Source organism: Populus euphratica, unplaced genomic scaffold (genome assembly GCF_000495115.2).
Source record: "Populus euphratica unplaced genomic scaffold, PopEup_1.0 scaffold376.1, whole genome shotgun sequence".
NCBI lineage: Eukaryota > Viridiplantae > Streptophyta > Magnoliopsida > Malpighiales > Salicaceae > Populus > Populus euphratica.
The window spans coordinates 111,276-132,737 of NW_011500267.1; the positions used below are offsets into that span (position 1 = coordinate 111,276).

Here is a 21,462-nt window from a genome sequence, read left to right on the forward strand (position 1 = left end):
TAATCTTGATTTATGTTGTATAACACTTGGTACAACAAATGCTTGGCACTTTCATAGCCCATACTGTATGGTATAACTGACACCTGAGCTATGAAAGGAACTTGATTTGTTGTTAATATAAGTTATAATCATGAATGCTTGACGAGATTTATAAGTACTAGCATTAATCGAATAAGATGACTAATGTAATCATGTTAATATTCTATAATCTGATCGGAACCTCCTTTGTGTGTGGTTTCCAATTGAATAATAAGAGTTTATACTATACTTGTTTGACATATCATTAATGGAACCTCTAACCTTGACATTTGTTATTATCATTGTTTAATCCTTATGTTAATCTTTCCATCTCAAAGTTCTCATCAACTTCTTCTTTTTCTTCTTCTTCTATTATTATTACTACTACTACTACTATTGTAATTATTGTTATTGTTGTTATTACTATTATTGTTGTTGTTGTTGTTACTATTGTCATTTATAATTTGTACAATTAACCTCTCTGTGGTTCGACCCCGGTCTTACAGGGTCATTTATTACTTCGACACTCCTGCATTTAGGAGAAGACAACAATCTTTTGGTCGTGTCAACTAATTGTTGAATGGGTGACCACATCTTGACTTGGTGACAACCTTTATCTTTTTGTTTGCCAAAAACATCATTGTTAACATCAGAATTCAAATAAATTTAAATCATGAAAAATCTAGAAAATTATCTCAGCTTTTCAGATAAAAAAATTAAGGTCATTTAGACTTCTAGAACTTAAGATATGGGTCAACATTAAACATTATCTGGGCTGCAGGACGGATTCAAACTTCTACATTATTGCTATGATTTAGACTTCTAAATAGCATAATTGAGTCTTGCCTTCCCATGAAAGTTTTAGGCCTATGTCTTAGCTTTCCATCCATATAAAGCAAACCTAAATCCAAGTTTTGTTATAATCTAATTACCGAACAATGTTCTAATTTGGATTAAACCAACGTCTCTTTTCTAGGCTTCACCTTCTCTTTGTCCTTTCAATTTCAGTACTTTAACTCATTAATCAATCCTTTTATTTATATGATAGGCCTACATTTAGGATGAATATTTACCATAAATTAAAGTTATTTTTATAGTATTAGACTTGTTATTATAAAACATGCTTTAGTAAAGGAGTTATTGATACTTCAAGTGCAAAATGATGATATAAAACTTTGATAAAAGTGCACTTTTAAGTACTAATTATGTAGCCCACCATCACTTGAGCAAAGATATATAATATTGAAAAAGCCATAATTATCCTATTTTCTAATATTGAAAAGGTTATAAGTATCTTATTTTCTTTCACCTTAACGTAATTATATTTTGTTATTGTGTTTATTGTTAGTGCTATCATTATTTGATAAGGATGGTGATATTTTTATGTTGTTATTGATTGTTAGTTGGTGTTGTTATGGATATAGTCATTAGTAAATGGAGGATATGTTGTTATGCTTGATGAGAGGTAATTAGTATTTAAAAGTGTATGTTTATCAAGATTTTATATTGGCATTTTGCACTTGAAGTATCATAACTCCTTAACTAAAATATGTTTTATAATAACAAGTCCAATACTATAAGATACCTTTAATTTATGGTAAATATTCATTTTAAAAGTAGGCCTATCACATAAATCAAAGGATTGATTGATTGATGAGTTCAACTACTGAAATTGAAAAGACAGAGAAGGTGAAGCTTAGAAAAGTAATGCTGGTTTGGTCTAAACTAGAACACTGTTTAGTCATTGGGTCATATTTGAAGTAGTAGATCTTAGATTTCAATTTGGTTTATATGGCTAGAAAGTTAAGACATAAGCCTAAAATATTCAAGGGAGTGCAAGACTCAATTATGCTATTTGAAAGTCCAAATCCTAGCAACAACTGAGAAATCTGCATTTGTCCTATAGTCTAGACATTGTTCAGTATTCAGCCTATATCTTGAGTTTTAGAAGTTCAAATTACCTAAATTTTTTTTTTAGTTTGAAAGTTGAGACAATTTTCTAGAACTTTTATTATTTCAGTTTGTTCGAATTCTGATGTTAACAATGACGTTTTATTTAGAAAAAAAAATAAAAATTGTCACCAAATCTTACGATGTAAGCCGAACTCAACCCATCCATGTAAGCTGGGTTGAAACAGGTTCAGTCCATCTACATTATATGGTCACTGGTCCAGTCTAGTGACCATGTTCATTATTTTAATTGGTACAGAACATGAATTAACATCCTCTATGCAATGGATGAGAGAAGATTTATAAAATGAAAAGAAGGAAAAGAGAAGAAGATTACCTAGCATAGAGGGTGTGTGGTTGTCGTTGTTGATCTGTCAATGTGGCGAGGTGTTGCTAGAGTTGCTCCTTACGCCATTGCTAAAGATTTTTGTCTAGAGGAAAAAGAAAAGTTTTATGATAGATTGGCTATTCATAGGAGAGGTGGAAAGGATGAGTTGGTGAAAGAGGTGTATGATTGTTAGTGGAGGTTATTGGTGTCAGTAAGGGCACAGAGGATAAGGCTGCGAAGGTGGGAGAAGAATGATGGTGACAAATAAAAAACACGGGGAAAGGTTGGTTTTTTACTCACTTTCACTCATCTTTTTTCTCTCCCCTTAATGCCCAAAATCTACTTTTATTTATAGAGGGTGAAAGAGGAATGTCTTATCTTTATTGAAGACTAATTTTGACACCTGATTCAATAAAAAAGAATCTCAATCATTGGCTCAAAGTTGTCATCATGAGCTGTTAAAATTTGGTCGATAAAGACTGATTGGGTTAGCCTTTTAGGGCGGCGGTGTAGTAGCTACAAGGGCAATCAACTAGCAAGAGTTATGTTGGAGTGTAATACATTGTCATGTGAGCTCTCATCTCTCTAATAATACGCTTTCTTGCCATATCTCTTATTAAGTGCCCTTTTGGGCCCTTATTTCTAACACTTTCAGAAGAATTGAAACATTTATTCATTGGATAAATCCACAATCTCTCATTCCTTTTTCTTCTTTACAATCATATTATCTAAAGTTTCTTATGAAACTTTTTGTTATAAGCATTGTAAAGAGTAAACTACTATCATAACATATTTTTGGGTTTTCCCCCCTTTACTTGACAAATAATTGGCACTAATCTCTATAAAAGTTGAGTTTCCAACTCTCGGCTTTAAAGTAGCTTCTAGACTAATGATACAAGCTTTATATTTGTTTGTATGATTGATGCATTCAAGCTGCAACATCACCGAAACATGGTACTACTTCTTTTTTGGAGAAATTATTATCGTTTCATTCTCATTCCATGCTATGTTTATAACTCCATTAAAATACATAGTCCATTAGTCATTTGCACCACCACCACTCTCAATCGCTCATACATTCTTATCGTGAAGGTTAAAATACAATGGCTCATAATCTTTCACAACATTATCTGTTAGGTGATCAGTAATCGCGCTCTCTTTTACTGCCTTTCTTATTATATAGTCGATATAATATTATGCCAATAACACTTGTCATCTTGCTATCTGGATTGATAACTCTTTTTATACTAAAAAAATAATAAATAAAACTAGAAAAATAATAAAAGAGTTATAAACCAAATAGAAAAAATTATTATAAATCAACTAGAAAAATATTACAAATCCTAATAATAACTTCTAGACCTTATTTACCACTCAAATGGATACAAAATCTTAACTCTATAGAAATATAACCTCTAAAGTTTTCTATCAAAACTATAGTTTGATTCAACAGTCAGATTGAAAGCTATGTGCATTAATATAAAACTACATTTTACAAGAAAAAAATCTCTCACATTAGTTTCTCTAAGTTATAAAGAACTCGCCCTCAAGTTTAAATTTAAAAATCAACTTTAGTTTCTCATCTTAAAATTTGTATATAAGAAACAACAATTAATACATTATTTCTCTTCTATTGCCTTTTAGAATAATAAAAAGCAAACCTTAAATTTGCCTTGCCAACGTGTATTGTATCCATATAACCTATCTTTTTGATAAAGGCAAACTTATAATCAAAATAATCAATATAATTTAAATTACTATTATTTTTTGTTGAACACCTTTCATGTTTTTTTTTCGTTCTCAACCTTTAACTTATCAACAAGGATATAATTAATGATATGATCACTACCATTAATATCATTGTTTATAATATTATAATTTAAATTATCATCAAAATAAACATCATAAATTGGTGTAGAATACCAAATCCACATTTACCTTATCATAAACAGGATCATTAAAATCTCCACGATTTTCATCTTGATCAAGAAACTACTCATTTGATCATGTTTTTGAAATGAGTTTTCAAAACTAGTTATAAACCTGGGATCACTCTTCTCACGATCCCTTAAGTTCCCCACCTCCACCGACTAACATGTTGATTTTGCAATTTGTCTTTACATGTTTTCTATCACCAACTCCTGAACATTTCTCTCCCGAGGGGGAATTTCCTTATCAACTTTTACCTAAGCACATTTTACTCTATAGTCCCTTCCATGGCTTCTAGTCATGGTTATTTAGCAGCATATATAAAGCAAAACAACTTGGGATTGCAAAATGTAACAAGTAATAACATAAGATTATTGGATTTTGATACCAACTAACATAGATAAAAACACAAATAAAAAGATAACAAATTATAAAGACAAAATTGAAGCCGAATGGAGTTGTCACACCAAACCTTAATTCATAATTTTATCACTGAATATTTTTTTTTTCAAGTTGTTTTCTAAAATACAATCAAAATAACACTATTTATGCTTTGAAAAAAAATCCTAAACAAAACTAAAAAAAATAAATAAAAGAATTCTAAATTAAATAAAAAATAATTATAAATCAATTAGACAAATATTGTGAATTTCAAGCAATAGTTTGTAGTCCTTATTTTAAGACCTTCTCGTATCTAGATAGATATAAAATTTTAACCTTATATCTTCTAAAGTTTTCTATCAAAATATATAACAATTCAATTCAATAATTAAATTGAAAATTATACTTATTAATATAAAGTTATATTTAAAAAGAAAACCCTAAATGAAAAAAAAACATTAGAAATCTCATTAGGAATGATGGATTTGAAACTTTACTAGGTAGCCATTTTGTCTACGTGTGGGGAAATAAATTTAGGATTCTGCCTATTTATTTCTGCATTTTAAGAGTATTTTTTAAAAAATTAAAATTTATTTATTTTTTATTTACCTCAAATTAATATATTTTTAGTGTTTTTAAATTATTTTGATATATTAATGTTAAAAATAATTTTTTAAAAAATAAAAAAATTATTAATATAAATTTTAACATAAAAAATTATTTAAAAAATAACTCCCATGCTGTCAAATAAACTCTCCGGTCAATCATATTTTTACATCTACGTGATGGGTCCGTACCTTCTTATCTCAGAATTCCAAATATCTTAATATTTTGAGGAAGTTCCCTTCCCCAACTTTGTCGACTGTAATTTCCTTTGAGCTTAAGCCCCTATTTTCACAAGAAAAATAAAAATAATAATAACAACAAAATAACTGAATATAAAACATTAAGATTGGCCTCGATTAGATAAACATGACTATCAGAAAAGAAGCCCGTTAGTTCGGATCTGTCTGGATTTTCCTTGTATGACTGCTATTAATAGGAGTAAAGGTGCGATAAAAGAAAACAACAGAAGACTCTCCCCATTAAATCAAATCCTGCATACAAGTGTACAACAAGCAAGAATTTAGCCTTTCTGTGTCTGGCCAGTCTTTTAGCTTGATGCATGCATGTCCATGCTGTCATTTCCAGAACATTTACCTTTTATTCTCCTTAATTTTTTATTTTATTTTTTTGAAAAATAGCCACACTGGAACAAGCATTTGTCTTGCATGCCAAGCAAGTTTATCCAGTCTCTACGGATCCTTTTTTCTAGATAGGCGAGCCAGGAGTTTGTTTTTGTTCTGGTTTTTGGAAAACGAAAGAGGATATGAAGATAGATGAAGATCTGGGTCCTGATCGCGAAGACCAATTCCAAACAGATGATGAGGAAAACCAGGGTGAAAGGTTTTGTCAAAGCAATTCAGATTCAGAATCTGATATCATGGATTCTTCACAGTACCTCTCCAACAACAGTTTTGACGTTACCACTCCATCATGGCCTCAGAGTTACAGGTACTTCATCGAATGTCCCAGCTTGTATGTATTTTTGGTTTTCTTTAAATTAAACGTGTATATATATGTCAATCAATCTATTTTTATTCACTCAAACATTGATTGATTGGAATTCGCAGCAAATAGCTGGGCTAGCAATAGACTTCAATGCAAACTATTATAATCACATAATCTGCTCTGTATATTCTATTCTTTTATTGCATTTTTTTCACTCATGGGAGATTGTCTTAACAAACACTGGCAGGTCTAGCGTTAAGACGAAACAATTGCATAAGCATTATGAATGTGAAGGTAGTGCAACTTCATTGATTAAGAGAAGCAAGAAAATATAAATGGTGATGAATTCGTGAAAAAACTTTACATAGATATTAAGCTTTTCATGGGCCGCGAATAGATATCATAGAAATTAAAAGGTAGAATGACACATAAATTTGTGCAGGAAGTCGATAGACTTGCTTACGGGTACGACACCTCCTTCAGTTAACATCTTGAAAGGGACCGGTAGTATGGCGGGGAAAACCAGTTCTTTAACTTCAGTTTATAAGAGACGTCAAGGTTCAGAAGTGGACTCTTCTCTAAGTAGCCCATTCATCTCCGAACAAAGTTTAGGCAAAGAAGTACCAAGCTTCATACTGACCGTGAAGTCATCTGCATCTTCTCATTCGAGATTTTCTGTTAATGAATTGGCACCACCAGATCAAAAAGCTTCATTAGCTCAATCAATACTCAATGGTACATGGAATAACTTTCGTCTCTAAGCTCTTTTTTCTCAGAATTAGTGCGATAAACAAAATCATTATGCTTCAATAAAATGTTCATCTGTCTCCCAAAAGATTCATGAAATAAGTCCACGGGGACTGCATTTTATTACAGTAGAGGTGGCTAGCTTTGAATTCGCAGTTGAAGGTTTTAATATTCTATTATCTATTGGATTAATCATTTCCTGTTTGTCGTCGTCTAAAACTAGGCCACGGAAGAGTTCCTTTTGGCACCATGGAACTGACACCGCTATATTCTAAGAGATGACATAGCTGGCTTTTATCCGCATCCGGAAAACTCACGCTGGGGGTTGCTTTCCACCTTCTTTTGTTCTCTACAATTTACTATATTTTATGTTCTTCTATCTAGGAACAAATGTTTTGTGCGGCATCGGACTCCTTACAATGCCTTACGCAATCAAAGAAGGAGGGTGGTTGAGCCTCATAATACTCTCACTATTTGGTGTCATCTGCTGCTACACTGGGATGTTATTGAAAAATTGTTTAGAAAGCTCTCCTGGACTACAAACTTACCCTGATATTGGACAAGCTGCTTTTGGAGTGCGTGGGCGCTTAGTGATATCAGTAAGTGAAATCACAATGTGATGTGTCAACAGTCAATAAATTTTAAGAACATTAGCTGGTGGATTTGCTGCATTAAAACAAGATTTCTTGTTGTTTCATGTAACTGACAGTTGGGTTTCGGCCAATGCAGATGGTATTATACGTTGAATTATATGTAAGTGTGACGAATTCTTCGTGCATCTCAGCTCTTTATTAATTTCAGTATCCTTTCTTCCCAAGTACTTAAAGGAGATTAGCTTCAATCTGCAGGCTTCGTGTGTGGAGTACGTAATCATGATGAGTGATAACTTGTCGACATTATTCCCAAACATGTACATGAATTTTGCCGGAATACATCTGGATTGTCATCAAATCTTCTCCATCACGGCAACTCTCATTGTTCTTCCAACAGTGTGGCTTCGAGACCTAAGTTTGCTGTCATACCTTTCAGGTTCCATTTCTATTTTTGTTTCTCTCTTTAATACACTATAGCACCATTTCTAGCTCCCTTTTTCTTCAGCATAAAAAGCTTATTGTAAACTTAACAATAGCTGCTGATCTCTATGCCTATGTGTTCAGTTGGAGGAGTAGGCGCATCAATTATAGTTGCTCTCTGCTTGTTATGGACTGGGGTGATCGACAAAATTGGATTTCATCCAACTGGAACAGCTCTTGACCTTGCAAACTTGCCTGTTGCAATTGGTATATATGGTTTCGGCTTCTCTGGCCATTCAGTTTTTCCAAATATTTACTCTTCTATGAAAGAACCATCAAGGTTTCCAACAGTTTTAATTACCAGGTATATTGGTACTACATGCACTTCCTTTCTGCAACCAATCCTATTCGTTCGTTCAGTGTGCTACAATTTGAAAGCTTTATAGATATAAACATGACTTCTTTCTGAGAAATGGCATTTGTCTAATTCCTCTTCTTTTTTTGTGCTAAGGCTTCATCATTCTAGCTAAATGGAAACCATTGATAGCTTGCACTACAATTGCCTCAACAATTAATGTCTAATAAGGATAATGCTAGAGATACTAAAAGTTATGATCATAGATGTAAAACTTGATAAACATGGGCAGAAAATCTTCCATCTCCTAGCATATATTAATCATTTAGGCTTTAAACTTTCCATCTTCCACCTGAAGAATTCCCACGTCTTGCTTCAAGGCTTTACAGAAGTTTCCGTATTTTCCAATATAAAATTGGCAAATAGAATCTATTCCTTCAGTAACTTGTTTCTCATGCTGCAGCTTCATTTTTTGTTGGCTTATGTACACTGGAGCAGCAATATGTGGCTTTCTGATGTTCGGGCACTCGATCGAATCTCAGTATACTTTAAACATGCCAGCACAATTTGTGTCTTCTAAAGTTGCAGTCTGGACAGCAGTATGATAAGAAACTCATTTCAATTTTCTTCATACTTTCACATTAATCCATGGCCTGATGATTGATTATCTCCCTGAATTAAAAAACCTTTTAAGTCATTAACCGCGTATGGAAAGTAGGAGACTGGTTCCTCGTGTTCAATATTTGTGTGATTTGCAGGTTGTTAACCCGATGACCAAGTATGCCTTGGTGATGATGCCTGTTGCATTGAGTTTAGAGGAACTCGCGCCTTCAGGCCGGTCTAGCTCTTACGGCGTGTCATTAATCATTAGAACATTCTTAGTGACCTCGACTTTAGCTGTGGCACTAGCAGTTCCATTCTTTGGTACCAAAAACTTCAATCTCTAACTTGAATGTGAAGGAATAACGCAAATGATCCTTGATTTTGTAATTTGGGGTGCAGGTTTTGTGATGGCCTTAATTGGATCTTTGCTTGCAATGCTCGTGGTAAGCTGTCATTCGTAGACCGTTGGTATTAACGCAAAGAAACCGCATGCATTCATGCATCATTTCTCTGATCTTCATTTTGTTGCAGGCTGTTATCTTCCCATGTGCATGTTATCTCAGCATACTCCATGAAAGATTAACTAAGTTGCAGGTAAGAATTTGGTCACTCCCTTCACGTTACTGTCTTCACATGAACACATTTATTTCTCTCTATGGTATTTGAGGTGCCGATTAATTTTCTTTTATTAAAAAAATGTCTCTCTCTCCTATCAGATAGCAGCTTGCCTTTTCACCATTGGCGTGGGGGTGTTGTTTGGTTGCGTTGGCACATACTCAGCGATTACAAGAATAGCCGGCAGACTGGGCTGACGGACTGAATCAAACAGACACAAAGAAAAGACAAAATCTTATTGAAAATGTTCTCACTAACAGTAACTCTATTTCATATTTTGTTCCCTCCTGTAAAGAACGTCAATGACTGATCTTAACATGGAAAAAAAAAATCAAAATCCTAATGAAAAAATAAAAAACAACAAAAACTTTGAAAATAGATTTTAAATAAAAAAATTAACACAAACAACATGTTCAAGCGTGAGAAAATTGTGTGGAGAACACTTGAAATTCATATTTATATAGTTTAGGAAAGGTTCCATGAGTGGAAACCCAGATGGAACCTTCCTTCACATCATTCTTTAAAGTCTTTCTAATTACTATCTCCTCTCTAAGACTTGTCTAGCAGCATCAATTGTTGTGCTATGCTCTGTTTGTTGTATTATTATCTGAGATGTTAGCATCATTATGATGTTTGGTGACTAGGTAATGTTATTTAAAAGAAATCATGTTTTTATCTAAGAAAATAATAATATTCATAATAACAAAAAAAATATAAGATATTTGTTAAAGTAAAAATAAACAAAAATGATTATTTTGATAGAAGTTATTTTTAAAATATATTTTACTTTAAAATTTACTAAAATAATATTTCTTAAAAAATTATTTTTAAAATTCATATATTAAAATATCTAAAAATATAAAAAATAAATTTTTAAAAAATATTTAAAACCTAAATTGCTTCTAAAAAATAAAAAAATTAGAATTAATATCTCTAAATTATTAGAATATAATAATAATAATAATAATAATAATAATAATAATAATAATATTTAGTATTATGTTAGCCGTTGTTTTTTCAAATTATTTTTTATTGAAAATTTATTAAAATAAATTTTTATTATTTTTAAATTAAATTAATATAAAAACCTTAAAAAAATGATTAAAAAAAAACTCTTGTATTTCTTTCTGCCAGGTAAACGAAGAAAGAAAGAGAAACACCACCCAGTAAATAAAAATTAGAACTAAGACTAAAAACAACACAAACACCCCTTCCCAGAGACGCTGTCGTTTCAACGCCGGTGCCTCTGGTTTCCTCACCTCCAAACGATGAAGCGACGCGTCAGGTTCTCCCTTCCGGTAACCGTCGTCGTTTTAGCCATAATTTATATTTACTTCTCCACGATCTTTGTCTTCATAGACGGTTGGTTCGGTCTCATGTCTTCCCCCGGCATCCTGAACGCCGTCGTTTTCACAGCTGTGGCTTTCATGTCCATTTTCAGCTATGCCGTCGCAATCTTGACTGATGCGGGCCGGGTCCCTTCCACTTTCATGCCCGACATCGAAGACTCAAGTAACCCAGTCCACGAGATCAAACGCAAAGTACAGTAACTCTGGGAATTTATGCCCATTGGTTCTTAGATCCTTTTGTTCTGTCAATCTCATTTAGTCAGGTTGTTAGAGTGGTAAGAAATTAGGTCATGCATCGATGGTAGAACTTTCTTGATTTTGTAGGTGGATGAAAGTAAATGGTTGACATTGGAATGTTTTCTGTCATAATTGAACTGATTTTGATGGCTGTCTCTTGTCATAATATATTTCTACACACATGCGTAATTGAAGGCCACGCGAAGTTGTGAACAATGTCTTCCTGATCTGCCACCACGGCACGGCTCCCAGAAGTTGATGTTTAGGAACTGGCGGGGGTTGGGAAAAAAAATGTTCAATTTGATTATTTTGTTGTGATGGTTGAAGTCATCAACATCGTAGATGCTTCTTTTGGTCCATTATCTGAGTTGATGGATGCTTTGACGTTATTGATTTGTGAAAGATCTTACATCATAGCTAGGGTTCTTCCTATGTTATATAGGCATAAATAAAAATATTAGTTGCTTTTTCGTACATCATTTTTGTTGATAGCTGCGATAACGTCCTAGAGAAACTTCATTTTCATGTAATTCAGATGCATACTTGTAAGAGAATAAGATAACCCTCTGTTCAAATGACTAAGTGGCTTCAAGTTTAATTAGTCATCATAGCTGTGTGGTTAAATGCCTTTCAAAATACATATGGAAAGAGATTGGATATTTGTAATTAGTTTTTTTTTTTCTGTATTTAGACATTTGAATCTGATCATTTTGATGCACAAATACGCTTCAAACCTAAAATCTCAATATTTCTTGAAAGCAAGTGATTTTCTATCTCAGTGAGAACCTCAAGTCTTGGCTTCCCATACATGACACTTAGTTGGATGTTTGCAGGGAGGAGACTTGAGATATTGCCAGAAGTGTTCCCACTTTAAGCCTCCACGTGCTCATCATTGCCGTGTTTGCAAAAGATGTGTGTTGCGAATGGTATGCATGATCTCTTTTGTCATTCATGCCTTATCTCAAATGTCCTTGTTAGTCTGTTAAAGTGCTACCTGTTGATTGTAAGGACCATCATTGCATTTGGATAAGTAACTGTGTGGGCCATGCAAACTATAAGGTCTTCTTCGGCCTCGTTGTGTATGCTGTAATTGCATGCATCTACTCCCTGGTATGTAAAGCTTCTGTCGATGTTTTGGGCACTTTCTCTTGTGAATTGCACTGTCTCTTTATCATTCTGGAACTTTATCTTTTAATTGGCTGGTTGTCATTTTTCTGTATTTCATGTGCTGCCACGCCTTTCCCCTTTTGAGTTCTTACACTATTGAATTACAGTGGGTGGACACCAATCGAGAAAGCCTACAACTTCATTTTCCTCGTGTTTCTCCTTGCTTAAATTTTCAGGTCTTGCTTGTTGGTAGTCTAACTGTTGACCCTCAAAAGGATGAGCTGCAAAGTGGTGACTCTTTCAGAACCATATATGTATGTCCCCATTAAATCATTCAGCTAGCATGTAATACATTAAATTCAGCTCATAACTCAACTATTTTCAGGTTATTTCTGGGCTGTTGCTAGTTCCATTGAGTGTGGCACTTGGTGTTCTATTGGGTTGGCATGTATACCTCATTTTGCAAAACAAAACCACAATCGAGGTTATTGGATATTAAGAAATCATTATTTCACTTTTTTTTAATACCCAATTTATTCCTTAATTTTTATGATGGTCTTCTATGGTATCTTCTTTCAGTTTCATGAAGGAGTGAGAGCTATGTGGCTGGCAGAAAAGGAAGGGCACGTCTATAAACACCCATATGATGTGGGCGCCTATGAAAATCTGACTACGGTGAAGACATTGCGCCCTTTTTTCTTTCTTTCTTTTTTTTCCTTTCTTGCTTGAAAAATATGTGTTTAGCATGATGTATCTTTGGAAAAATTGTCTGCGCTTCATTTTCATCTCCACTCAACTGTTCCCCCCTACCGTTGTTCTTCATAGATGACAAACTAATCTATTCTCTTTATGGACATGAGAAGGCCTGAATGTATTTCATAGCTTTTAGGTTATTGCTAGATGCATCCTGCATCCCTTTGTGCTTACACAGTTATGATCATGCAGACAGCTAGCAGTGATCATTTGAGCAATTCGGGTGCATCTTGGTGGAAGTATTGTGCATGTACTTTAAGTGCATATAAATTGTTGTTTCGTTTCTTGATGAACACTATTACAGTTTCCGCATACTATATGTCCTTGAAACTTGGACGTTCTATTGTGTAGAATTGTGCATCGTAGTTCAACTTAAGTTAAATGGTTCCACCATACCATCTGGCAAGTTAAATGATTTGACCATATCAGCTGCAAGTAGCCAGTCAACTTGCAAAACCATGAAACCTAGAAAAGTCATACGCTCGAGTGACAGGCTTTGCTCCATGACCAGCTGTGGCAGCTAGCTAGACCAAACTGAGCTTCCTAGATACTCTTTATGTTTGTACTGCTTATCATACTTGGCAAGGCCCTGAGGCATGGTTAGATTGGCCTGTTAGGACAATTTTGGTTAAAGCTATAGTGGTGAGTGTTGTGTGTGATTTGTAAAATAGTACTACAAATGTAGTTGATACTTTAGGATTAGGAAAATTATGTTCTACATATCAATTCATGAACAAGCTGATTATGTTTTTCATTTTCTTGCGGGACTGCTTTAGGTCTTGGGTCCAAGTATATCCTGCTGGGTGTGCCCAACATCAGGACATATCGGTTCAGGTCTCCGCTTCCGTACAGCCTATGATGGTATGAGCAGTGCATCTGTGTGATAATCAAGTTCTATTCTGTATCAGAGTCACTCCGTTGGCAATAGCATGGTGTGCAAGACTGGATGGTTTTTGATTGAGATGCTTTTCTTCAGCCCCATTTATCTGTGCGGCCAAGCTTTAGCTTGACTTGGTCCACGGAGGAGAAATGCGCCTCGAATTGTCACCACTCAACCATAGAGAACCAAGGGATGGCCGTTGTCTGCTATATTTCAGGGAGGCAATGTGATGTGATCAAGTGTGAATCAGTTTGGTATAGAGAGTGCTATTTCCAATTTGTGTTTGAGGGGATTTCGGGATAATGTAGAGATCCTATGAGGCTGACAAAAGAGTGCACAGTGAGTAAACAAGGATTTTGAATCCTTAAACTCGCCTGCATGAACACCACCATCCTAGTAACTTAGAATTGTAATTAATATTTGCAACAACAGACAAAACGAGAAGGAATATTAAGCAACTTTGTTTATTTCTCTTCATTATCGTAATTGAATCATACTTTTTCACCAGATATCTTTGATGTATTGCCTCATCCTTGTATTATGAACTCTGCAAAACGCATAAAACGAAAAAATAATAATAATCATCATCATCATTTAGTATTAAGATATATCATATATAATAACTGCATATGTTTCTAATGTATTATCATTATTGTCATATATTAATAATTATCTAAGAGAAAGTTCGATTTGAACTGTAGGGATAGGAGGGGTGAAGAACGTAATTTAGCCATTTGAATAAACAAAATGTCGGGGCCCTCGGTGGGATGGGGGCTCGCGCCATCTCCAAGAATCCCACGTGACACGAAATGTTATTGTCTCGTGAGTCATCATCTCCAAAAAAAGCCAGAGCTTCTGATGTAGTAATCCTAGTGCGAGTACTGTTCAATCACAGAGCTCCGGATGGAGTAATCCTAGTGCGAGTACTGTTCAATCACCCTGCCTCAGTTAATCTTCGGAAAAAGGAAGGAAAAGGGGGAGGACACGCTCTCATTTCAATGTTTCTCTCTCTGCCCGCCATGGATGAAGATAACGATGAGATTAACAGGTCTGATTCCTGGGTTCTTGGTTCTCTTACTGTTTTGACCATTTTAATGACTCTTTCTGTAGGAAAGAAACCTTAAATCAGGTGATGGAAAGCGTGTTAAGACTCTTTTTTTTGTGTAAATCAGCTAAAGAGTGTTCAACTGTTTTTCTTGCATGTCATGTTGTAATTTTGTGATCTTTGTGTGAACATCAAAGGAATATCTCTTTAATTGTTAAATTGAAGCAGTTAACAGTAGTGTCGCAAATATTTATTGCAATTCTATGCACCCGCTGAATAAATAAGAAAACAGGATTCAAAAAGGGCTGGCTTTTTTAGTGCTAGTGGCTGGATTTGCAATCTGATGTTTCTCAAGGAGGAGCTCCTTTTCTATTTATATGTTTTTTAAATTTATGTCCTTTAAAAACAAGTTGCCGTTTTCTTTTGCTAAAAGAAATTCAATGATTATTTTGTGTGTTGTTGGGCGAGAGAGCAACATAGCATGGTTAATTGCTGCTTCTGGGTCAAAGATCTAAGCTTTCTCTCATTTGCATTATGTGCTTGACTTCAATGCTTGAAGCATTCACACGAATAGGATTGAAACCAAGTCCATGCATTCTTTACTCATTACAAACAGATGTTTTTAGAATATGAATCTAATGCTTTTACCTGGTTTCCATAATAACACGGAATTAAAGGGGAGGATTATGTCTTGTTTTTCTTCCATCCTATCTTCTGGTTAGCAATAATGGAAACTTGTCAATTTGTTAATTTTCCTAGTATGCCTTTTTATCCAGACTAATTATGATGCACTTTTGCTTATCTATATTATTCAAAATGCAGCTTCTTACTTTTGTAGTGGTCTTTTTTGCCCACTTTTTCTTTCAGCTTCCAGCTCGAAGAAGCAGTCAACTCCAAATTTTTTTACTTGAACAAGAAAAGGAAGACACAGCCTGAGCAATTAGGCTTGCCCATTTCAAAACATAAATGCTGGGATCATCGTTTCCCTCTCAAAACTTCCAAAATATATGAAGAAAATGAAGAAGAAAAGGACTTGATCACATGCATAATCGTGCAAAATGCTGAACGACAGGCCATTGATGAAGGATCAGATCCTGAATCTGCCAAAGATAGCAATAGTTTTGTTGAAGATTCTGACTTTGCCATGTCTGTGGATGGTGAAGCTAAATTTGAGAAGGAGGTTTCAAAGATATGGCCACCTGAAAGGCCCTCAACTTCATCATTCAGCTGCAACAGTCTCAAGGATGCTCAATATTCTTCAGACAGTGCTTTAGCAGCACGACATGCCGGAAAAGAGGAATTGACATTTGTGAAAGGGGAGATTGATCAATGCGGTCATGATGATGGATTACTAGCATCTCAGAATCTTGAAGAGCCTATCCTCGAATTTGAAAGCCCTTTAGATTACAGTTGCTCTGAATTTGGAATTGACAGCATCGAAACATGCACAGGTAAAGAACTTGATGATATTCTCTATTCCAATGGAGTTAATCCAAATGTGTATGCCCTTTCATCCAGAAGATGGCTGTCAACCAAGGTATTTTAGTTAGTCAGCATACCTGTGGTTTGCAGATTCATAGGTTCAAACCATGCCCTCTTATCCCTGCCCCCTTTTGGGGTTTAAGTGACAACGTGAATTGAATATTTACTTGGCTTTGTATCTACATTGACTTACTTTGTGTCCTTTATTTTGAATGCAGAAGCTCAGTCAGGCCCCAGAAAACCAACCATTGATCAAGAATTTGAGCAGTACTTTTCCATGCTTATGCTGTGATAGTGAGCACTTGTATTTAGAGCTTGAAGCGAATGATTTTAGTACATAGCTGCAGTATGTGACTCATTAGAGTGCAAGTCAAAACATAAAAGAAGCTTTCGTTTTCTGGTTAAGGCAAGCATTCCTCGTGAGGGCTGATTGTGACCAGTTCAGTGAAGCAATGCCCTTTTTCTTCCAATCTTCGAGCAAGCTTAGTTTTGCTTGTATAATACAGCTGTTTTCTGCTCCTCCACGGTTCTTGTACCATGCAAGTCGTGAACTTTTAGAAGTATTGACGGAGCTCTTTCTTAATGGATCCTGTTGTTGGCGTTATGGATTGAGAATTTGAGGAAAACCCTCATATGTTAGTTTATTTGTGTTTGGTTATGCAGTTTGAAGGCATGGGTATGTGAATCACAAAGGTCGGGAATGAAAAATTGCACTTGCACCACCCGGGAAATAAACGCCGGTATGTACCGTGGTAGGGTACTCTCCTACCAAACCACTGGAGCTTTTTGGTCAAGAGCTTTTTTGCTTTTTATTTAATATAATATATTATCTAGATAGAAAGAGGACGCTTGTAATGGATTGTAATAGAGTTTATGTTTTTAAATTATTTTTTTATCTAGAAATATATCAAAATTATATTTTTTATTGAAAGTCGGGAATAAAAAATTGCACTTGCACCAGCCGGGAAATGAACGCCGGTATGTACCGTGGCAGGGTACTATCCTACCAAACCACTGGAGCGTTTTTGGTCAAGAGCTTTTTTGCTTTTTATTTAATATAATATATTATCTAGATAGAAAGAGGATGCTTGTAATGGATTGTAATACAGTTTATGTTTTTAAATTTTTTTTTTTTCTAAAAATATATTAAAATAATATTTTTTTTTTTTAAAAAATTATTTTTGATATCAGCGCATCAAAATAATTTATAAACACTAAAAAAATATTAATTTAAAATAAAAAAATTTTTTCAAAAGTGTTTTTAAAATGAGAAAACAATCAGGTTTTAAAATTTAAAATTTTCAAATTTGATTATAATGTTTGAATTGAATTTAATTGATAAATAAGTTAATTTATATAGATAAAATTTATTTTATTTTGTTTTTTATACATCCTTGTATATTTATCTTATTTTTTTCAAAGGTAATTTTTAAAAGAAGGAATGAATTGATTGGTATTTCAAAGAAGTTAATTTTAATATTAAATTTTTTTCAGTGTATTAAATAAGGGGTTGGTTTCTAATTTATTTTCATAATATTTTTATAGCTTGTATTAAACCTTTTTAATTGATTTCAATTCAAATATTTAAATTAATTTTTATATTTAAAAATTTTTCAAGGGTATTAATTTGAATTTTAAATGAAATTCAATTTTAAAAAAAGTGCAAAAGCAAGTTAGATAGGAGATCATTTGATTTGCAATAATAATTCATTTTAAAATTTACATTGAAAATAATATTTCAAAAACACTTTTTTTTTTCATCTCAAAAACCCTACAAACTTTATCTCATAAATAACTTAATCTTCACCAAAACCCTATAATGTTATTTTCAATAAAAACAATCTTGTTCGCAATCTTTATGAAAACCTCTTCTTTAAATTACCAATTTCCTCTTTCCTTAACTGGCTCTCTTCATCTCTTTTGTTTTTGCTTCGTAATGACCTAGTTGAAATCTTACAAGATAACTCAAGTTTAGATAAAAACAATAAATCTAAAATTTTTCAAGTGTTCCAAAAATAATGTTAGATAAACTAGAATAAAATCAGACTTAGACTTATTACTCAAATATAAATAAATATTAAAGATAAAAAAATTATTAATAATAAATATATTTTACATCAATAAAAAGTATTATGTATAACAAGTTAATTAATATTCGCTAACAACAATCACAAAACCTTAATAATCGAACCATTATCAAAAATACCTTGTATACCAACATTATAACTAATAATTCAGTTTAAAATTCAAAAACCCATTATTGCAAACAACATAAAAAGAAATCATGCCTCTTCCAAACAACAATAACAACTAATATTTACCAAGAAAATCAAGAAATATCCATTATTAGCAAGAATCTATCATTTGAGCAAAATAATTAAGATTGATAATTTAATTCATTTCCATATATATTACAAATAATATAATTGAATTTAATTATCTGATTTAATTTTTTATTCCAAACATAATAATTGTAATAAGTTATCAATTGAAGTCAAATTTACTTATGAATTCAATTTAATTCCACAAATTATTTGTTAGAGATTAAATTTCATTTGAAAATCAATTCTTAGAACTTAAAATATTTTCAAAAATGAAATTTCATTAAAATCTCTAAATTGAGTTTAATTTATAGGGTTATAAACATGTTGAAAGGGATTAAATAACAAGAAAATCTAATTTCATATCTTGTTAGAAAGAACTTCGAACTTGGGATATTTGCTAATTTCTTTCAGCAAGGGAAATCTAATTTTTGATTTATTTATTTTTGAAATAATTTGTTATGTACTTGTTGGTTTTTTATTCGTGAATGTGTATTTGTATGTCGTTATGTATTTCATTTTGATTAATTTGCTATGTGTGTTTGATTTTTGTGTTAGATTGTATAGGTTGGTATTATTTGCATTGCCTTGAATTATATGAGCGATATTCTACTGGGTATGGATATATCTGTAGGGTTATGTTGAGAGCCACGGTTTAATAGTGATTATGTGAATTTCATTGCGTAATGTCAATTGGTTGTTGTAGACTTGAGGATGGCATAATCCTACCCCAAGCCCCAAGGTCTGGGATGATTCTCAAATTTTCTAACTGCAAAAGATTTACATGCCAGTTCTCAAGACCATTTGGGCTAAATCGCCATCCAAATTGGTTGAAATGGAGGCTCTAACATAAAATTATATTATTCTTAAGATTAAAACAAGATTTTTTTTACCAATTTAACCACAGAAAGTTACCTTCTTTCTAGCCAAGAAATTACCAGGAACCAATACTCCAATTCTGTGGTTGGTGGAGAATAATGGGAGATTCCACCAAATTAATTGCTGAATGTCACATCATGTTCAATGATCCTTCACCCTCTCTTTTCTCCACAGACTCTTCTAGTGCATTGATCCTTTCAAAAAAACTTGTAATCTCATGCATACACGACAACTAATTTTCCTGTACACGGCCTGCTTACAGAGATCTGAGAAAAGTTGCGGTGCTTTGACAATTCTCTTGAGATTGGTAAATCAATGAGTAAATAAACGCATTGCAAGAGCAGAAAAACTACCAGAAAAGGAGAAGGCAATGAACTGACCAGCAATTCGAAGCAACGGAATCGTCACCAATTACACTCCCTAAAATCTAACAAATCTAGAAATCTCTCTAACATTAACATAACAGGAGACGCACATTTTTTCCTCTTTCCTTAACTGACTCTCTTCATCTCTATTGTTTTCGCTTCTTAATGACCTAATTAAAATCTTATAATCTTATAAGATAACTCAAGATAAAAATAATAAATCTAAAATTTTTCAAGGGTTCCAAAAATAATGTTAGATAAACTAGAATAAAATCAGACTTAAATTTATTACTCAAATATAAATAAATATTAAAAATAAAAAAAATTATTAATAATAAATATATTTTACATCAATAAAAAGTATTATGTATAACAAGTTAATTAATATTCGCTAACAACAATCACAAAACCTTAATAATCGAACCATTATCAAAAATACCTTGTATACCAACATTATAACTAATAATTCAGTTTAAAATTCAAAAATCCATTATTGCAAACAACATAAAAAGAAATCATGCCTCTTCCAAACAACAATAACAACCAGTATTTACCAAGAAAATCAAGAAATATCCATTATTAGCAAGAATCTATCATTTGAGCAAAATAATTAAGATTGATAATTTAATTCATTTCCATATATATTACAAATAATATAATTGAATTTAATTATCTGATTTAATTTTTATTCCAAACATAATAACTGTAATAAATTATCAATTGAATTCAAATTTACTTATGAATTCGATTTAATTCCATAAATTATTTATTAGAGATTAAATTTCATTTGAAATTCAATTCTTAAAACTTAAAATATTTTTAAAAATGAAATTTCATTAAAATCTCTAAATTGAGTTTAATTTATAGGGCTATAAACATGTTGAAAGGGAATAAATAACAAGAAAATCTAATTTCATATCTTGTTAGAAAGAACTTCAAACTTGGGATATTTGTTAATTTCTTTTAGCAAGGGAAATCTAATTTGTGATTTATTTATTTTTGAAATAATTTGTAATGTAATTGTTGGTTTTTATTCTTGAACGTGTATTTGTATATCGTAATGTATTTCATTTTGATTAATTTGATATGTGTGTTTGATTTTTGTGTTAGATTGTGGAGGTTGATATTATTTGCATTGCGTTGAATTATTTGAGCGATATTCTACTGGGTATGGATATACCTGTAGGGTTATGTTGAGATCCACGGTTTAATAGTGATTGGTTGTTGTAGACTTGAGGATGGCATAATCCTAGCCCAAGCCCCAAGGTCTGGGATGACTCTAAAATTTTCTTACAGCAAAAGATTTACATGCCAGTTCTTAAGACCATTTGGGGTAAATCGCCATCCAAATTGGTTGAAATGGAGGCTCTAACATAAAATTATATTATTCTTAAGATTAAAAGAAGTTTTTTTTACCAATTTAACCATAGAAAGTTACCTCCTTTCTAGCCAAGAAATTACCATGAACCAATACTCCAGTTCTGTGGTTGGTGGAGAATACTGGGAGATACCACCAAATTAATTGCTGAATGTCACATCATGTTCAATGATCCT

The 21,462-nt window shown here is 32.8% G+C and overlaps 3 protein-coding genes and 1 long non-coding RNA gene across 7 annotated transcripts; 3 read left to right on the plus strand and 1 right to left on the minus strand.

Moving 5' to 3' along the window:
* Nucleotides 1–5,975: 5,975 nt before the first annotated feature.
* On the plus strand, nucleotides 5,976–9,748 carry LOC105112925 (vacuolar amino acid transporter 1-like). The gene is made up of 10 exons (XM_011008840.1): nucleotides 5,976–6,160; nucleotides 6,600–6,892; nucleotides 7,289–7,503; nucleotides 7,753–7,933; nucleotides 8,062–8,281; nucleotides 8,736–8,871; nucleotides 9,031–9,196; nucleotides 9,275–9,318; nucleotides 9,407–9,469; nucleotides 9,592–9,748. The coding sequence occupies exons 1-10, from the start codon at nucleotides 5,976–5,978 to the stop codon at nucleotides 9,685–9,687; spliced, it is 1,599 nt and encodes a 532-aa protein (XP_011007142.1). The 3' UTR covers nucleotides 9,688–9,748.
* A 901-nt stretch (nucleotides 9,749–10,649) lies between these two features.
* On the plus strand, nucleotides 10,650–14,410 carry LOC105112926 (probable protein S-acyltransferase 16). Of its 3 annotated transcripts, none has more exons than XM_011008841.1 (7): nucleotides 10,650–11,031; nucleotides 11,910–12,002; nucleotides 12,085–12,186; nucleotides 12,351–12,497; nucleotides 12,569–12,667; nucleotides 12,763–12,858; nucleotides 13,713–14,410. In XM_011008841.1, exons 1-7 carry the CDS (start codon nucleotides 10,759–10,761, stop codon nucleotides 13,818–13,820), a joined length of 918 nt encoding a protein of 305 aa, XP_011007143.1. In that variant the 5' UTR covers nucleotides 10,650–10,758; the 3' UTR covers nucleotides 13,821–14,410. The 3 variants fall into 3 exon arrangements, with proteins under 3 accessions (XP_011007143.1, XP_011007144.1, XP_011007145.1); XM_011008842.1 differs by having other exon boundaries at nucleotides 12,420–12,497; XM_011008843.1 differs by lacking the exon at nucleotides 12,351–12,497.
* A 96-nt stretch (nucleotides 14,411–14,506) lies between these two features.
* LOC105112927 (uncharacterized) lies at nucleotides 14,507–16,985 on the plus strand. Of its 2 annotated transcripts, none has more exons than XM_011008844.1 (4): nucleotides 14,507–14,663; nucleotides 14,709–14,864; nucleotides 15,729–16,398; nucleotides 16,562–16,985. In XM_011008844.1, exons 1-4 carry the CDS (start codon nucleotides 14,626–14,628, stop codon nucleotides 16,682–16,684), a joined length of 987 nt encoding a protein of 328 aa, XP_011007146.1. In that variant the 5' UTR covers nucleotides 14,507–14,625; the 3' UTR covers nucleotides 16,685–16,985. The 2 variants fall into 2 exon arrangements, with proteins under 2 accessions (XP_011007146.1, XP_011007147.1); XM_011008845.1 differs by having other exon boundaries at nucleotides 15,729–16,312.
* Nucleotides 16,986–19,409: 2,424 nt separating this feature from the next.
* Nucleotides 19,410–19,981, minus strand: LOC105112928 (uncharacterized). The gene is made up of 2 exons (XR_839858.1): nucleotides 19,924–19,981; nucleotides 19,410–19,840 (listed from the first exon to the last, which is right to left on the minus strand). It is a non-coding gene; the product is annotated as an uncharacterized LOC105112928 (long non-coding RNA).
* Nucleotides 19,982–21,462: the final 1,481 nt, after the last annotated feature.